Source organism: Bufo bufo, chromosome 2 (assembly GCF_905171765.1).
Source record: "Bufo bufo chromosome 2, aBufBuf1.1, whole genome shotgun sequence".
NCBI classification, from domain to species: Eukaryota; Metazoa; Chordata; class Amphibia; order Anura; family Bufonidae; genus Bufo; species Bufo bufo.
In genome coordinates, this window is record NC_053390.1 from 250,457,909 (window position 1) to 250,478,097 (window position 20,189).

Genomic DNA, 20,189 nt, shown 5'->3' on the forward strand with positions numbered 1-20,189 from the left:
GGTCACACTGGCCCTGTCAAAGTGCAGAGGGTGCGGCAGTTGCAGAGAGAGCAGAGCCTCTAGGTATAACGGCAACGCCCCCATTGCTCCTAGATGTATGTTTGCATATATTTGAACATCACATACAGTATGAACATGAGGCCAAGTGCACATGTAACTGGTAAGCCAGTGTCATAGGTACAAATCTGCTGACAGAGACCCCTTAAAAATTAAGTTCCTATTTAACCAGCACAAGTAGAAAATGGTTAAAAATGGCCTGGACCTTGAGGCCCAAAACGCGCCTGCTTTTAAGGGGGTAAGTTGTGTGCCTTATGACTTTCAAACCCTTTTTGCTCGACAACTGAACTGCCAGAACTACATTGGGTTCTGATGGGGATCCATCCGCTTTCAACGGGGGTACGGCAATTTGCGGCATTGAGATGTTGAACGCCATCAGGCTGTTCTTTTGCCGGATTTCACAACGCATCCGTGAACGTAGGGTAAACTGAGGCAGAAAAAGGAGGCTATTCAGTGATGGTATAGCACTGAACTGCGATACTTAACGCTGTCTAAATGGCGGAGTAGGTGAAAGGGGTGTGTTGAGGTTTCTGTCCTGCTTTGTGTTGTCTTATTATTTCTAATTACTTCTGCCGTTCAGCATTTTGTCAGGCATGGCACGCATACTCTTGTGTCCTCAGCTCCTCCTCTAGCGGGCAGGTATTATCCTGCATTTCAAGAACAAAATACAGTCTCCTTCTAGCAACAAATGTTTAAGCTCATGTGTCAGATCTCCTGCACACCCTCCTTTTCCAGTGATACATGCACCTGAACTATTCCTGCCAGCTCACGCTTAGAGGTTTTGGCACGTAGTCGACTTTCGGCAGACTCTAATGCCCTGTTTGCACAAAGCGATTATGCCCTGATCCAAATGTTTACAAGTGGCCTAACTATCATTGGTTAGCATAAACGAGCAAAACAATTAATGCCTTTTACAAAAATCCCATACATGCGTATCTTGGCTTGTGGATGATTGTATGGAAATGTAGCGTTCCGCACATAAAATGAAATTAATCTTCTTGAAAATGATTACTGTTTGGCCACTTGGCTAGGTTCATTTCACACGTGTACACTCATTATACAGTATGTTATATCCTATATACTCAAGGGCGTAAGCGGTAACCATGGGACCCCGTAACACCACTTTCAGAAATGCCTTTGGTCGGTCTCCCTAGTGCACAGGGCTGAGGCACACATTGATGTCCTAGCACAGGTATAATGTACACAGTGATGTCACAATATAGGGAAAGTGCACACATTGATGTCATATTAGAATAATACCGTGATGTTACAACACTGGAATTATACACGGTGATGTCACCTGCAAGCAACATATGATGTCACAGTAGAAAAATGTAGTCATGCGAAAAGTATTGCCACACCAAAGGGAAAATGCAAAACAGCAGAAGTAATCATAAGGCTCCATAATAAAATATAATGGGTCTCACCTTAAAGAGGTTAAACACACACAACTTTTTTAACAGACCTCTTCAGATTGGCTGGACCCGCAGTGGGGTTCATACTTATCTGGGCCCCACCGCTGGATTCAGGCTGCATCACTCCATAGCCACCTCCGCACGCCATAGCTGCCTGGTTTCTGCTATTTTAAAGGCAATGTCTGTGATTGCAGACATTTAACCCCTCAGATGCCATGGTCAATTGGTCAAGGCAGAGATCAGGTGAACTGTTTTTATTTAAAAAATTTATATATATTTTTTTTCACTCCATAGGAACATAGTGCAACTCCCATAGACTACAGTGTTAATTCATTGCAGTCTATGGGACAAGTGATCGAATAGTCATTTAACTCACTATGAACGGATCTGGTTGTATTATCTTTAACATAGCAATGACAACGGATCAGTCTCTAAAACCATTGTAAGTCAATGAGGGACAGATCTGTTTTCTTTTGTGTCAGAGGAAATTGATCCGTCTCCATTGACTTACATTATGAGACATGATGGATCCGTCATGCTCTGCATCCCAGGACGCACTTTGCATTCTGGTGCACTCTGTTCCCTTCAGTTCAGTTTTGTCCCCATTGACAATGATTGGGGACAGAACTGAAGCGTTTTGCTCCGGTATTGAGACCCTATGACGGATCTCAATAGCGGAAAGGGAAAATGCTGGTGTGAAAGTAGCCTAACTGTATAGGGGGAGGGACAAAATAACCGATTCAACGTTTTTTCATCACTTCAACTCTCCAAAAAAATGAATAAATAAAAAGTGATACACAGTCCAAAATGGTATCAATATAAACTACAGATCACCCCGCCTGTAAACTCTATAGACTTAACTTTAAAAAAAAATAAAGTTATGGGTAAAGTAATAATTAAGAGCAACTGGACTTGTCATTTTTCTTGAAGACCTTTCGCTAGTCATCTGACTGGCTTTCTCAATTAGAATGGCTTGTACAAGAATACTAGTAACTCATGCTTCAGTCATGGCAGTAAGCTGTGTATTGCATTTGCATGACAGAAGCTATTAGTTGTCATTAAACTGCCTTGGGCGAGGTGTTAGAGCCGCATTGTAAGTGGCAGACAATAGATGTTGCATCTCTTCACCTCTGTTCAAGCTTGTTTTCTCCAGCTTAATATAAATTTGTTTACATCTTTTTGGAACCAGTCCTCCTGTGTCTGAGATGCGAACCTTGCTGGCATCATCAAACGAATGCCCTTTGTCCTTAAGATGTAGGTACACAGTAGAGCTGGGCGATTATGATCAAAATCAGGATTAATTGAACATTTTACCTCCATTACGATTAATAAGCATTTATTTTGTTTTTCTTTTTTGCCCTCATAGTTCTCTGTCAACAGTTGGAGCAGTGGGAGGAGATGGCCGCAGTGGAGGGAGGTGTCTGCAGTTGGAGCAATAGGAGGAGCCGGCCACAGTTGAAGTGAGTGGAGGAGTATGACTGGAAGATCTAAAGAGCAGGAGAGGAGAGAGTCGGAGTACAGCAGCACCGGCTGTAACCAGAATAATTGAAATGGGCAAAATTATGTTGATAATTCAGGCTGTATTTCTTTACTGATTAATCGCCCAGCCCTAGTACATGGCAGAGTCCTGACCGCAGGTGTTGGCTCTTCTGTGCTGGGCCATACGCTGGTGTAAGTGCTGTTTTGTTTCCCAATGTACAAATCTTGCCACACCGCACTGGATTGCATACACAATATTGCTCTTTTTGTGTTTTTGGCATAAAGTTTTTTGGGTGAAATAGTTGCTGTCTCAGTGTGTTGTCAGGTTTAAAGCAGAGAGGGATGTGATGTTTATAAAAAATTCTGCAGATGCCCCAGCTATGTACAGAAGAATAAAGTTCTTCCGTCTGCCCTTCTCCACACCTTCACTGGCAATCTTCGTGTTCTTTTTTTTCTTTTCTCAGTTTTAACAAAAACCCAGTCTGGATACCCACAAGTTCAAAGGGCTCCTTTTGAGTTGTTCGAATTCCCTTGTCTTAGCCTACTTGAGGTCTTTTCAGCCCAGTGGTGTACAGTTCTGATGACCCCCCCTTTGTGATCCAGAGGATGGTGGGAGTCAAACAGCAGGTACTTGTCCATATGATAGGGTTTCCTGTAGACTCCAGTTTCCAGCCTTCCTTCCTTTCTGACTGTTACCAAGCAGTCAATGAAAGCCAGTGTGTTTTTCGGCACATCTTCCCATGTGAACCTGTTACAGCAGGTTCAGACCTGAGCGTTTTACAGTGCGCTCCTACGCGCTGTAAAACGCTCAACAAGGAGAAACCAATGCTTCCCTATCGGCATGGTTCTCACCTGGGCGTTTTACAGCGCGTACGATCGCGCTGTAAAACGCCCGACGCCCCAAGAAGTTCAGGAGCTTCTTTGGGGTGTAGTGTCGCGCGTTCCCGTACATAGGCTTCCGGGAACGCGCGACTATGGGCGTTGCTTGTTGCCGGAGCCGCGTCTGTAAACGCGTGATACAATCGCGCATACAGAGCGCTAGGGATCGACCGATTATCGGTTTTACCGATATAATCGGCCAATATTCAGGATTTTGACAGTTATTGGTATCGGCATCTATTTTGCCGATATTCCGATAACGTATGGGGAACACAGATCGCGCTGCTCTCAGCGCTCTCCGTGTTCCCTCAGCAGCACAGGGGAGAAGGAAGCAGTGTCTCCCTCCCCCCTGTGATGCTGCTGCCGCCAATGAAGAGACAGATGGGAAGAGGAGGGGAGGGGCTTTGGCCACTGCGCCACCAATGATGTTAACTTACTCATTCATTCTAATTGAACAGGAGGCGGGAGCTGGCTGCAGAATCACATAGCCGGCTCTCGACCTCTATGAGCGGTAGCTGCGATCCGCGGTAGTTAACCCCTCAGGTGCCGCGGATCGCAGCTACCGCTCATAGAGGTCGGGAGCCGGCTATGTGATTCTGCAGCCAGCTCCCACCTCCTGTATATGAATAAATGAGAGATTTATGTTCATTGGTGGCGCAGTGTGCCCCCCCCCCCCCCAAGGCCCCCAGTATTAATCATTGGTGGCGCAATGGTCCCCTCTCCCCCCCTCCTCCTCTGATCGGAGCCCCAGCAGTGTAATCCTGGGGCTCCGATCAGTTACCATGGCAGCCAGGACGCTATTGAAGCCCTGGCTGCCATGATAAGCTCCATGCTGCTGTGTGCACAAAGCACAGAGCAGCAGGGACAGTGTGAGATCCTATTCACCCTGATAGAGCTCTATCAGGGTGAATAGGACAAGGGTTCTAGTCCCTAAGGGGGCTAAAAGTTAGTTTAAAAAAAAAACACCAAAATATTAAGTATAAATAAAAAAGACAGGATTTACAAAAAAAATAAAAAATACACATTAACAATAAAAATATTCATTTTGAGCAGATTTGTGTAGGAATATTTTTTTTTTTCAGAAATGAAATTTCACTGAATATCGGTATAAATTATCGGCTATCGGCCTGAAAGTTCACAAATTATCGGTATCGGCCCTAAAAAATCTATATCGGTCGATCCCTACAGAGCGCTCCTTCGGTATGCTCGTGTCTGAACCCAGCGTAATGATCCACTGCATTGGTGTGTGTGTGTGTGTGTGTGTGTGTGTGTGTGTGTGTGTGTGTGTTTGTTTTTTTTTTTTTTTTTTTGTTTGTTTGTCATCCACATATCTAAACCAGTGACTGGGTGCAATTCCCACAAAGGTGTTTAGAGCATTGGGTTCCACCTCCTCAATTAGCAACTTGAGTACAATGAGTGAAACTGGCCATGTTTCTGTCTGTAGAATGTATCCTTCTACTTAAAATAGGTGGTGGGCAGGCAAAGGTCCAGCAAGGATCTGGGTTACAATTTGTTCTGTCTTGTATTAACCTTGCTCTCGTAGTTTGAACTGCTTCTGTAGTAGGTATGCATTTAAAGGGAAAAATAAAGTTATGGCAAAGAGTAAAAAACTGAAAATCGGCAGGCAATAAAGTGGTTAAGAATTCATGTCATAAATGGGTGTCCTGCAAAACCCAAATGCATGACATGCGTAATTTGCTGTAGAATTTCCATTTCTGTTGCAAAAGGTGAAATCCGTAGCATTTCTACAGCATGCCACTGATTTTTACAGTCCTGTAGCATGATCTCAATTCCACAGTAATTTTTTCCCATAAACTCAAGAAAGAAGGGTTTTGCCATCCTCTGTCAACATTGCGGGAGAATAGGATGAACTGGACTAAGGCCCCTTTCACACAAGCGAGAATTCCGCGCGGGTGCAATGCGTGACGTGAACGCATTGCACCCGCACTGAATCCGGACCCATTCATTTCAGTGGGGCTGTGTACATGAGCGATGTTTTTCACACAACGCAGGCCCCATAGAAGTGAATAGGGCTGCGTGAAAATCGCATTGTATCCGCAAGCAAGTGCGGATGCTATGCGATTTTTCACGGATGGTTGCTAAGACTATGTGGAGGTCCATTTCACATTATTATTTTCCATTATAACCTGGTTGTAATGGAAAATAGCATTCTTTAAGGAAAATGTCCATTGAGGGTTAAAAAAAATTTTTTTTTAATTACTCACCTCATCCACTTGATCATGCAGCCGTTATCGTCGTTTTTCTTTTTGCAGGTCCTGCTGAATGAAGATATAAGATCCTTCTATCTTCATTCAGCAGGCCCTGCGCTGACATCACCACGCTCACCACGTGGTGAGCGTGATTACGTCATCAAAGGTCCTTTTGCAGGTCCTGAAAGAAAAGACGATAACGACTGCGCGATCAAGTGGATGAGGTGAGTTTTTTTTAACCCTCAATGGACATTTTACTTAGCATTCTGTATTAAAGAATGCTATTATTTTTTATTATAACCATGTTATAATGGAAATTTATATAATCTACAGAACGCAGGACCCAAACTCGAGCATCAGTGAAGAAGTCCTGGTTCGGGTCTGGGTACCACATTCAGTTTTTTTATCACGCGCGTGCAAAACGTATTAAAACGCTTTGCACTCGCGCAGAAAAAAAAGCAATCACAGACCAAACTGACTGAAATTGCGTGCGCATGCGGAAATCCCATCCACATGTACTATTGTGGTAAAAATTGCATCATCTCAACGTACCCTTTCATGTCTCTCTGAAACTTGTACCTTAGAGGTCTGTGAGCCTTCATGTACCTCCGATTTTACTCCTCAAGTTTGTGAGAACATTGTTTCTGGGCAGTATATGCCTAGTATATGACTCGTCACTGCACTACGAAGGGTCTGTACATACAATATTGTCGCATTGATCCGACTGTATGACTGTGTAAAAGACTCCATAGATGTTCTCCATAATGATTGTCATCAATTATTTTTGTATTTCTAACTTCATGCTTGAGACGTCTTTAATGACTGTGGTACAGTACCTCAAAGCTGCCCCCCCCTCCTCCTGTTTTGCTATAGGATCAGTCCTCAATCTCCTGCTGAGCTTGGCAGCCTGTACTTTTACGCGCACACACATTTTCCAGAATCTGTGTGGTCTCTTTTGTCCAGTCTCCTTGCAATGCAGTGCCCGCCTGTGCCAGCTGCCTTATTGAGGGGGAGGAAAAGAAAGGGTAGTGGTCTGGGCTCCCCCCCCCCCCCCCCCCCCTCTTACTTGGTGTCATGTTGCATCAGGTGCCAGAATACTTTCTTTTCACTTTTCTTTCCATTCCTTCCTTTCTTTAGAGATAAGTAGTCATATTTTTAAATGTATGCTGTCCTCCTGTTAAATCTGAAAAGGAGGGAGAAGCTCTAGTCCTCCACCTCACACAAAGTAAATGGGAGGCAGCTTGAATGGGAATATTGTAACAATTGAGCATATGGCAGAGCCCGCTCATTGGGCTTTATTAGCTGAAAAGTACACAATTCGGCTTAAAAATGTTGTTACTATGGCACTCACGTAAGAGTTAGGGCACTTTCACATCAGCGCTACTATTTCCATTCTTCTACTCTGTTATAGGAGCAGAAAAAACAAAAAAAATAACGGAAGTGCCGGATGCGGCACATATCTGACGGCAATGGAGCCCAACTGACTAGAACGCGATTCGTTCTCCCGGAAGACCGTTTTTAGTGGAGAAAAAAAGTCCTGCGTGCAATACTTTTCTCTCAGTTATTTTTGGCGAACTCTGGGAAGGTTCCCAGTGCAGAGCCTCCAACTCAGATGTGAATTTGCTTGTGATTGGTTTCTGAATGAGAGAGGGTGTGTTGGAGCAATGTCCAGAAGTGCTAACAGTTTAATGTACAGGAGTGATAATGATTGTCCAATATAGCAAAATTAGTGTTGTAAGGTGGAGTTATCATAGCAACCAAAGGGATTCCAGTTCTCATTTTGCAAGGCTGCAATCTAGTACTACACACTGTATTCCAGTATGGGCATTGCTATGGGTACCTATTTGTTTGGGACGATGACCACCAGGCTAGTTTCACGTCTCTGTGGCTGTTCTTTCCGGCAGGCTGTTCCGACATAGAACAGTTTGCTGGAATTCTGCAGATCTGGCATTGCCTGAATCTGCCGTCTGCCGGACCCTAATATAGGCAACGGGGATCCGGACGCTACCTGGCAAATATGGTGGGAATTGGCTGGGCAAAAAACTGCTGCACGCAACTGTTTTTGTGCGGCCAATCCTTTGCATTCTATGCCAGAAGAGCCTGTCGGAGAGGACATCTGCAGATGTGAAAGTAGCCCAAGTCTAATTCTTTGTTCTTTTTTTTTTTTTTTTTCTTAAGCAAGATGCTTTCTAAAGCTGGAAGGGCAGCTGGTGGCTTTTCTTTTAACCGCCAACCTAATGAAGTCCTTGTATTGGCCATATTGCAGTTTCAATATATTACATTAATTGCGTCTCGGTGATGGTTTTTGTTAACATTTGTAAACCTCTGACTTGGGCCTCATGCACACAACTGCATTTTGCATCAGTGTCCAATCTACAAATTTTGCAGATTCCATGCAGACCCATGGCTTGCAGACCACAATACAGACACTGCTGTGTGTATGAGGCCTTAGGCTTCTTGCACACGACCGTATGGCTTTTTCAGTATTTTGCAGTCCACAAAAAACGGATCCGCAAAAAATATGGATGACGTCTGTGTGCATTTAGTTTTTTGTGGAACTGAACAGCTGGCCCCTGATAGAACAGAACTATCCTTGTCCGTTGTGCGGACAATAATAGGACATGTTCTTTTTACGGAAATATAGAAACGGAAGGCATACAGGAGGAGTACCTTCCATTGTGTTGTTTTTTTTTTGTGTGGATCCATTGAAATGAATGGTTCCGTATACGGAACGCAAAAAATGGACAGTAAACGGGGGAAAAAAAACGTTCGTGTGCAAGAGGCCTTTATAGTGTGTTTTTTTTTTTTTTTTTTTCTAGCGAGCAGCACAGTTTTCTGATCCCCCAACTATTTTTGTGCCTAACCTCAGATGAACAGTCGAAAAACAATTTTCTGCCATTTTCATTTGTTTCTCTAGTTCTTTATCATCTATTCCTCTGTTGGAGTATGATGTATATTGTAGCGTTGTGGGTCCTGTTTCTTCTCCATTCTCACTACCCCTTTCTCCTCCTCATTTTTTGTTTTTCACTGGCTGGGCCCCGCAGGCAAACCTTTGCATATGGTTTAAATTGACTGCGAAGCTTGTCAGCTGAACTTTGCTTGACTCTGTCGTTTTTGCAGCACCATGAGCACTGTTGGTGCATTCCTGACTTGTGTGTTCTGCCTTTTCATTTTGCAATACAAAGAAGTTATTTTTTTTTTCTTTCTTAGTTTTGCACATTGCATATATTTTGGTTTTGAAAAAGCCACTCTTGGTAGTAGGCTCCACTGCGTTCTGCATTACCAGCTCATGGCGCAGCTGAGATTCCGGATGGCTTGTTGCATCTGGTTGAGTCAGAGTCAATATAATAGTAATGAGCCATTGATCTAAAAGTTACCTGATATTTATATGGTGTTCTATATGCACACATTTTAGAGTCCATCTTACAGCCAAAAATACCTGTTCTACCACAAGTCTCTTAATCCGAACTTGCAGCGCTATAGATTCCTATGATGCTGTTAGTTTGGATAATTTGACCCAGAATTTGCGGCTGTAATACGGACACTAAAATGCGCACACATTGTGGCCGTCTGAATGTGGCCTAATTCTCTGTTGCCATCAGAAAGCTTCTTTGTCTTGCCTCCCAGTCCAACGATAGCCAGACAATGACTGTATTCATCCATAATTTCTCCTGTAATATCTGCTAGTGAGGATTTGCTGAAGAACGAGAAGTACAAATTTAAAGTGTACATATTGTAAAATATAAAAATCACAAATACTCTGGTATATTACATTCAGTGCCCAAACTACATACTATATTTTTAGCCAAATGAGACCTTTTTCATCAAAGCTCAGAACCCCAATGTTAATCAGATTCCCATTCAGACCTCAGATTAGACCCCCCAATCTTAAGGGCTCTATTTAGACCTCAGATCAGATCCCCATTGTTAAGAACTCCATTCAGACCTCAGAAGAGACACCCAATCAAACCTTTAGATGCCTAATTTCTATAAGATACCCAATGTTTCAGCCCCTGAATCGGACATCAGATCCCATGTTAATAAGTCCGTCCCCCCCCCCCCCCCCCCCCATGTGAAGCAGACGACACCACTCCTGAGACCGAGCACTCTTCCTGCCGTGCCATGCTGTGACCTGACGTTGCACGAGTGCCGACTTTCTCATGCTGTGCGCAAGACACCGCACAGTGAGCGGCCAAGGAAGACCAGGAAGCGGTGAGTACAGAGTGCTGCATTCACCGCTTCCCGGTCCTTCTGTACTAATGAGAGCTTCCATAATGCAAGCGCTCATTAGTATCCCCCCCCCCCCCCCCCATAAGGCGCACTGACATTTTCCAACCACTTTAAAAAGGAAAGGGGGGGGGAGGGTGAGGCTTATAGGGCGAAAAATATGGTATTTGGGGGAGTTCTTGGATCCTGCTTTCTTTTCACATGGTACAATAAGCACAATAAGTCTTGCTTCTCTTATTTTCATTTCCTTTACACCCTAATTTAGTGGTTATCAAAATTATATATATTAAATATATGAAGGTTTGAGATTATTAATGCAGGTATGTTTGTTTTATAACACTCATTTTGTTTTTCCATTTATTTTGAACAGGCAGAGAGCATTGAATGAAGAAGGGGAAATGGATCTGCCAAACCATGCCAAACAACTGCTGCTTCAGCTGAACCAGCAAAGAGCCAAAGGTTTCTTATGTGACGTCATCATTGTAGTGGAAAATGCTTTGTTCCGAGCTCACAAGAACATTCTTGCTGCCAGCAGCATGTACTTTAAATCACTTGTCCTTCATGACAACTTGATCAATCTGGATACAGATATGGTAAACCCAGCTGTTTTCCGACAGATTTTGGACTTTATTTACACCGGTAAACTCTTGACATCCGACCAGCCAGGAGAGCAGAATTTTAGTGCTCTCCTCACTGCAGCAAGCTACCTCCAACTCCATGACTTGGCAACTCTTTGCAGGAAGAAACTTAAGCGTTCTGGGAAGCCATTTGTAGGAAAGCTTGGAGTGCCTAGCATAGGCCGCGTAGGAAGAAATCACAGGCTTTCTGCCCCCCCACTTGCTCACATGCGATTTTCTCAGTCCTTGGACATTAATAAGGGTTCTAACTCAAATGAACTATCCAAAACAACAGTCCAAGAAGATGAGGTGTTTGTTAGCAACCCCATACAGGAAAATAGCCACCCTTTAAGCCTAGGTACAGGGAGCAACAGCAGCCTCAATAATAGCACTAATGGGAGTGACCATGAGATAGGCCTTGACCTTTCTAAAAAAAGCCCGTCCTTACCTGCACAAGATGAGAATGTACAACCAGACAGTCATGTAGGCTCACCACAATCTGCCTCAGCATCCATAGCCAACTGTGCCTCTTATGAAGAATCCACACCCCAAAAAAGAGACAGCGAACCAATGGAATTGGAAGAGAACCACTCAGATTCTGGGCCAAAGAATAACCTTTGCCACCCAACACGTAAAATGGAGTGGGACAGGAAAGAAAGAGAAAATTCTCCAGAATCAAGAGAGACTATGCCCAATGGAGTTATTGTTGGGCCTATGTCAAAGGAGAGACATTCAGGTGGAGGCTATGCTTCTGAGCAGAGTTTCAAATGTAAGGATGAGATGGAAAATGGTAAAGACATCAGTGAGGAAAGTGGGCATAGTGAGAATGAAAATGACCATCCCAGTGCCAATTATGTTTACCGACAAGATGGATTTGAGACTGTGCCATTTGGCGACAACTTGTATGTGTGCATCCCCTGTGGAAAGGGGTTTCCGAATTCAGAGCAACTAAATGCTCATGTGGAAATGCATACTGAAGAGGAGCTATATATCAAAGAAGAGGATTCCTACTGTAAAGAGGAAGCAGAGGACCTGTCCACTCCCAACACAACATTTCCAAATGAGTCACGGCCATTTAAATGCACAATGTGTGAGAGGAGCTACAAGGATCCAGCCACCCTCCGACAGCATGAGAAAACGCACTGGCTGACCCGTCCCTTCCCCTGCAACATCTGTGGCAAGATGTTCACACAAAGAGGAACCATGACCCGCCATATGAGGAGCCACTTGGGCCTCAAACCTTTTGCTTGTGAAGAGTGTGGAATGCGCTTTACCAGGCAATATCGACTGACCGAGCATATGCGTGTCCACTCAGGGGAAAAGCCCTATGAATGTCAGCTCTGCGGGGGAAAGTTTACCCAGCAGCGCAATCTGATCAGTCACCTGCGTATGCATACCTCCCCATCATAAACCAAAGACACTTGATACCCTAAGAATGTGCTTGTCTTCTGCACACAGACGAACCAATTTACCTTCCTGATGACTTGCTGCTTTAAGGGTACCAATTTTCCAGTTACGTTGTATCATCATAGAAAGGGGGTGTTATGCCTCATTTGAGCTTTAAGATGTAAAAAGTGATGACAACATTTCAAGTTATGGTACAGTGGAAGCAAGTTATATGTTGCCTCCACTTCTCTCCCTTGCATCCTCAGGACCTACACAAAGACTTCAATAACCCACATCTAACAAAACAAATCAAAGGCTGTAAATTGCTTGCATAAAGCTAGCAAAATTACAATTCTCTGTTTTGCAAGGTGACAACCTGGTAACACAGTCAAGCTTACATCTGGGTTTGAAGGCGTGTTTGGGTAGGAGGTATTTGCAGAAGGCATGTTCTTAGTACCGTGAATTGTCCACACCTTTCTACAACATGGCTCTGCTTTACATCTGTCCAGCCTTAAGAGGCGCTGGCTTCTTAGTTGTATTCATGAATGAAAACCAAGGAAACCTCACAACTCCCTCTCCTGGTTACCACTGTGGGCATCTGGATAGGTTCATGCCAAGTTGCTCCTCTCAAACACCAATATAGAGATTGATAAAGGCAGGCTGGCACTTTCTGGGGCACTTGGTATCTTTTTGGCTGTGAATTCTTTGCATGTTCCTTAGTATCTTTCTTCTTTCTGAATGACCTTTTCACCACAGACTGGAAACTAACATTTTGCCCAACAGTTGCACCTATGTACGCCAGTGGGAGGGAGGTCCTCTATTATTCCCCACCCCATTCCTGTCCATACATAGGTACTTGTCTCAGTGGTGGGCTTTGGGAGACTTATTTGAATCTGTGAATTTTTGAACTGGAAGTTTAGGGATATTATTTGGGGTGGTGGGTTAGTATTGTTATTTTCACTACTCACTTTTTACATGATTTGAGCTTCTCTGTGTATTGGTAAGCTCAGAAACCGAAGCATCGTAACTCATTCTGTCCGTCACAGGACTCCCAGTGCTTTGTTACAGTGCATAATGTCCTGCTTACATGACTCAAAATGTTGGCTGGCTGTAAGTTATGTATATCTTCACCACACATGCTGCCTCCCAAAAAAAAATGGGGTAAGAAAGTCTCCTCTTACAGACAGGTCAGCACTGGAGGAGTGCTCTTACCCTATTGCTGTTCATGGTGACTTGTCATTGGTTAGGTACTCCTGCTTGTATGCGTGTGTGTGCGTGTGTCAGCCTAGTTTGGCTGTATATATAGAGACATGTAAGATGAAGGATGCTATGGACTGGTCACTTTTGCTACCTCTTGAACTCTGATAAGTGAGATGCTTTTACTAAGAAGCTTTTGCATAGTTTTGTTTTTTTTTTCCATGTAAGTAAATGTATAAAGTTAGAACATTTAAATTAAATGGGAAGCATTAAAACATTAGACTGTCAGGAATTTGCCACAACATTCACCGTATTAAGATAACTTCTGATCCAAAAAAAATAACCCAAAGAGATCCAATGTGAATCAAACCAAAACCCTTACCTGGCCCCTTTAAAACTGCTTCTTGCCACACTAGCGGGCGTTTAGAGTTATTCCTAGTGCTATGACTTATGAGTGTAGTTAACCATTGCAGGACATCTTCTCTAGTGATCTGATTGGGAAGAGCCACAGGATCAGTAAAATGTTTGCTAGTATTTTTTGGAATATGTACTGTAAATGGGTAGATACTATTTAGAGACAGCTGTGCAAGAGAGAGATGTCCTGAAACAGGGTCATGCACAAATACTCTGTCAACGTCATAAGGAAAAGTCACTTTATTCTGATGGCTCCATACGACTTATGGTACATTATTAAAGCATGCACTGCAGCAGGCTCTGGTGCAGGATGTACCACAGGTAGGTACCGGTCTCCTTCACGATGAGACATTTTTCCGTCTCTAGTAGACAACCCCTTAATCTTTAATTGACCAAAGTGTTAAGTGATCTTAATGTTGGTGGAAGTGAAATTTGCCATAAGCACATAATTGTATGGAACTTCCCCAAAATATCAATTGACCCTACACTCACCCCTCCCCCATGGCACTGGCAGAGTCTAAAAAGTTTACATTATCGAAGACCAAAAATATTAGACTAATGAAATGTGCCAGCCCTATTTTCCTCCTGATAATATTCGAAATTCCGTCCTGTGGGTTAGCTAAATCTCAGTTATTTGGTAAAAGGGGGGGGAGTGACAAACTACATAAAGGAAAAAAAAAATGCTAAAAAGACAAAGTATTGTGCTTTCCACATGTCAAATGCATTGTTTTCCCAGATTTTTCTCACGCTAAAGATTATATATGAGCTTGGGGTAGCTGGCTGGCTTTAACAGTGGACAAAACCGGCTAGCTTTCACACATTTAGCTGAAATATGGTTTACAGTATTCATAATTATCTCTGTACCCAAGCTGAAGGTATTGGACCTTGTATTATCGTTTTCGAAGTTTTTTTTGTCCTTATTCTAAGTAACATTCAGTTCTCTAAGCCTTTCTAGTCGCCTAGCTCTTGCCATGTGAACATGGTAGTGTAGTAGACCCATCTGATGTTCAGCCCAAGCAGTCCTGAACTATTTTGCACAAAACAGTACATCTGCAGAAAGAACACATTGCCATATAGACAGTGTTAACTGCATGTGACAGTGGCTCTGATACCGGTTAGGAAGCAATAAGTAATGAACACAAAATATGTGAACCCCATTGATAGTCTGACTCGCTGAACAAAACTGAACTAGTCCTAGATCGGATTTTACAAATATTCTTCTGCAGAGTAAGGAAACACATGACTGACCACAGATCATCTTTTAAAAAACAAGTAACACACACACATTTCCAACCTTGTGGGGGACAAACTTAGTTTTGTGCGGGAAGATACCCTAGGTTATCAAATATTATTATTTTATTAGTTAACCTGTAGGGGCATTAATGTGCAAACCATATCTAGATCTTCCAAATAATTCCACCAAAAACAAGAAAAAGATCACTTAACCTTAATAGTTCTGCATTTAGCAATGGAATACGTCATGTGATATGATTCTTGCAATTGGATGTTTTCTCCTTTTTAGCACATACGAAAATTGTGTGCCCCTTCCATTACTTCCACGGCCATATTGGAGACCATAAACCAATGTGTTAATTGCAACCCTTTAAAGTAAATGACAATTCAAGCTACACCTTCACCCATGTGTTATGGAAATCATGACTCTTAGAATACTTGGCTTTTGACAAGCTTTTTTTTTTAATGTATAATATTTTTTTTTTCTCAGCACTTAATATCGACACAAAGTCTGTGTATAGTTGAGCGTTGTACAAACTTTTTTTTTTTTTTTTTTTTTTTTCATTTAGCTAGCTGTGTAAGTTTGTGTTCTAGAGAATTTGTTTAAAAGGAAAGTACATTTCCAAACTGTGACAACATTAATAATAATTCTCAAACTTCAGGGACTGGCTACCTCCAGGCAACAAACTTTTCAGCCACATTTCTATGACATAGTATTGTATCAAACATTTTTTCTGTATTTTATGATAAAAGCAAAACACTAGTTTCATATGAAAGCAAATTTTAAGAGTTTTGGGACCTGGGTGGAGGGGGTGGGAGGAACTGGGAGTTATATTCTGCATATGGAAGTGTGCTGTACATGGAATAAAAGAAATACAGCAGTTTCACAATATAAAATGGGCAGGCAGTGGGAAACTGCTTGTCTAGCTCCTGAATTATCTTTTTTTTTTTTGCTTTTCGGAGTAACAGGAAACGATTTTTAAAAAGTGTAAACCATAAACAAGGATGTATAATAAAACAATAAAAAAAAGAAAAAATAGCTTGTACCCAAATCCGTAAACTATTTTTTAAACCAAAGCACATTTTGAAGAAACCAACTGGGCTCAGAAAAAAAAAAAAAAAAAAAAAGCAAATGGACTATTTATATTTAACTCATTGTTTACATACGTCTTTACAGTTTCAGACCTCAACTACAGACCAGCCAAAATTAATTCCACATTTTCCATGGGTTGACTGTGACCTCAATTCTTTCCTGTCTGGAATTCTTGAACTATAAAGTATTACATGATAGTCTGATTCGGTAACTAAGCAATCAGAAGTGGGTAATTTAACTTTTGCTGTGCTGGTGCTTGATTTCACCTTTTGCTGTGTTGGGTAACCTCGCGATCAGTGGCACTAACTGATAAGTTTCAGTGGATGGTTGATTTGAAAGGTCCCTCCAAAAAACACATTGCATACAGACAAACTGAAAATTGCCTTGATATAATTTTCCATCCACAGTGCACCTGATAAAGCGTTATTAACCTTTTGCCAACACACAGATTTTACCCTTGAATTTGAATATTACTTTTCTCTTAAAATCCCAGGTTAACCAGATTAAAACTAGTAAAATATGAATTCTTTTTGAGTATTTTTTAAAATGTGATTTTTATTTTTTATTTTTTTTTACTTATGGATAATAGGCCATTAATTTTGTCTGGTCTTCAGTAAATAATCAAAGATGGTGCAGACTTTTGCAGTGTTCGTATTGTTTCACTATGTATGTGCAGTTCTGAATGTATCTCTTTCTCTCAAACCCCTGTGGGCAGCAGCATTGAGGCAGGCGAGTTCCTCAACCCTCTCTCTAGTGGCTCCTCAGAAAGGGCTACGGAGAGGCTGCTCTGCAGGGCTAAGATCCTTTTACTGCCATGGAACTGCAAACCTCTTTTGGTGTCTATGGCAGACCAACAGCTTAAAGACTAAAGGATTTCCGTAAAAGAAAACCAGTGAAAAATAAAATAAAAGACAATAAGCCTAAATATCCTCAGAGACTCAACAAATAGCCATAAATTACCAAGCAGGACTTTCTGTAGCTCTTTTGTTTCGTACTGGATATCTTCTGTTATGCTTTATTTTTTTTATTGTTATAATGTCACCGGCTTCATTTGATATATATGTATATATATATATATTTTTTTTTTCCTGCAAAATGTTCCTTCCTCTTCCCCATTTTGTGTTTCCTGTCTTGACAGAATGTAGTAATTTCTTCAGTCCTCCAAGTGCAAAAGGTGGGATGAGACCAAGAGGGCCCCTATCCTTCCCCATGTGCAAAGCTATTGGTCAAACAAGACAACATAGAACACCCTCCCACCCCACAATCGACTATAGTAATCTGATAGAAGGCTGCTTACATACAGATATGTTGGCTACTGCTTTAGCATGAATGACCAGCTTATAGATATATGTACTGCATAGTAAGGGAGTATTGTACTTTTGGTGTCTGTAACATGTTATGTTGCCGTCCGCCCTGCTTTACACATGCCACACACTTGAAGACCATGCCAAATATATAGATGTAAGCATATGAAATGATCCAATTTTATTTTTATTTTTTTACGTTTATAATCTATGTGGAACTGCCTATAAGTCAATGATTGTCCCAGTGGATAGACACAAGCTATGCCCAGATGGTGTTTCCTCAGATTTGTGTTGATGCCGGATACTTTTCTACTCTTCCTGGTTCTAAATTCAACAAATAAGTCAAAACTGTTGTACTTTACGAATGTAGTGACAATCTATAATGGAGTCATCTTTTCCCCAATGTTGTGTTTGACTTGTTACAGTTGGAAAGGGACCACTAAACAGGGTACCAAATGATGTAACATGAAGTAATTATCCAAAGCTGTATATATGGGTGAAGGATTCCAGAGGATGACAGATGTTTGGCTTTTCTTTCTTCAGTATTTAGAGAGGTAGTGGTTGTTTGTCTTTTTATGTAGTCTAGGTATAAGAAATGTGAATAGGAGACAGAGTGATACCCTTCACTTAATCAAACCAAACTTTATTTTGATCTGCAGAAAGGTATGTGTGTGTGTGTTAATCTTATGTACCATGGAACACAAGCACTAGAGACTTTTCTTCTTTTTTTTGTTGCTCTCCTGTTCGAGGTAAATCTATTACTTGAAATTTTGTCCTTTAAATGTTAATGCGTTTGACATTAAACACTGTCTGGGCACTAGTTTGTCTCACGTTTATGTGATTCCTAGAGAGAGAAGCTGGTTCTACCTGTCTGACTTTCAGGAATCTTGCCAGGGAGGCACCCTTTCATTGTGTAAGGGCTCACCTTGTTTATAGATGAGTCACTTCAGATTAAAATCAAATATTAGCAAGTGTGATTAAAGATCTAATTGTTTGTAAGTAGCATCCACACACTTATTTATTTTTTCCCGCAGGGCTTGGGACATGGGCTTGTTCACCACCAAAGTTCTAGAACCCCCTGGTGTTTATTTTCTCCCCTCCTCTCCCCTTAATATTGCATACACTGCTGTTTAATGTATCAGTCTACATATCTGTATAAGCATGCCTGTAAATTGCTATATCTGGCCCTATCCATATCCAGGAGCTTCACAACAATATAAAACTGGAATGAGGGGGTGTCATCATTGCTTCAGCCTTTCTCCCTCAGTCCCACCTTTTGCCTCCTTGGGCTGGTACTTTTTCCTCATGGACTTCCTATTCAGGTCAGAGCACTCTTCGAGGGAGCTCGCATTATAGTGTCATATAGATAAAACGACGATAATACAGAAGATTCTGGTGATCTGAACATTCGAGAAACTTTCAGTCTTAATGTACAGTGATGAAAAACTGTTATTTTATGATCTTTTCATTAAAAGCTTGATTGAAAACGAATTGCTTTAGGCTTGAATCTGGTATTTAATTTCTTTTTTTAAATCCTTTACTTTGGGAAAACTGAAAGATTAATGGGCTTCAGTAGACTTCAATAATAACACAACATGCGCCAAAATAGCCCAGCAACTGCAGTCTCAATGTGGGTTGGTATTTTTTTGGTACATTTTGCTAGGCATTCTGTTTTTAAAAATACTTTGTAAGACCCTTAAAATAACAACCAGTTTTTTTTTTTTTTTTCACCTGTGGGTGCAGGATGTCCTACACATATTGCGGAGCTGTTAATGTTCCTCGTATTGCTACTAGGGGTGATTGACTGTGGTATGTAATGGCTCCCGAGATGTTCACACCAGCAATTGGGGCACTGTTTGAAGCACTCGCCATAAGCCCCAACCTTGAACCCAACCGCAGTCAGATTGTAGACAGAACCTGGATTTGTCGCTAAAGACAACACTGTTCCATTACGTGACAGTCCAGGCTTCTCATTCATGGCACCACTGCAAACTAAGGCTGTAGCTAGCTGTCAATGGCAGGACACGTAATGGGCACCATGACACCAAATTTCCTTCTGCTAAACACCTGGAAATGGTCCAGGCAGAGACAGGGATGTGTAAGGGAGCTGCTCTATCAAATTATCCTCTCTACCGGTGGGCTGTCTGGAGCCTGTTCGCTGTGTGTGCATGGCCTCATGCAATCACTGTTCCCAATACCTCTACAGAAAGGCCTAGATGGCGGGAAGTTCATCAAAACGACCATCCATCTCAGTCCAATGATTCACCTCCCTTTCAAAGTCTGGGCAAAATGTCTTGGTGTGTCAGAGGCAGGTCTAGCAGTCAGTGATCGCTCACCAGGAGGTACAATAGCCATCAAGCTGTAATACATGATTTTGAAAAATGCAAGACTGCCCTGAATCTGAAAAGCAAAGGGGGGAAAAAATTTGAAGAAAGGAAAAACCAAAAGGAGAAGATTAGACCTAGTAATGAAGGAGACTATAGCATAGGTCATAAAAGGATCACTGAATTTTATGAGAGATTTATAGAACAGGGTACTGGCTCCAGCAGGCCCACTTCTTCCCTAAATCCCTAATCTAATATAAAACATTTAATTCCATACTATACTCACTCATTGGTAATATAGATTTACTTTAACTATAGTTTAGCATAGTCCTGAGATTAAGGTTATATAGTAAC

At 41.9% G+C, this 20,189-nt stretch overlaps 1 protein-coding gene across 3 annotated transcripts in view; it reads left to right on the forward strand.

Moving 5' to 3' along the window:
• HIC2 (HIC ZBTB transcriptional repressor 2) overlaps positions 1-14,511 on the forward strand; it is a 40,901-nt gene extending 26,390 nt beyond the window's left edge. For 2 of the 3 annotated variants that reach the window (XM_040420236.1, XM_040420237.1), the window contains exon 2: positions 10,638-14,511. In XM_040420236.1, coding sequence (XP_040276170.1) covers positions 10,638-12,294 — 1,657 coding nt within the window. In that variant the 3' untranslated portion in view covers positions 12,295-14,511. Of the gene's footprint in view, positions 1-2,838; positions 2,933-10,637 lie in introns of all 3 variants that reach the window. The other variant, XM_040420235.1, reaches the window with a different exon arrangement.
• Positions 14,512-20,189: the final 5,678 nt, after the last annotated feature.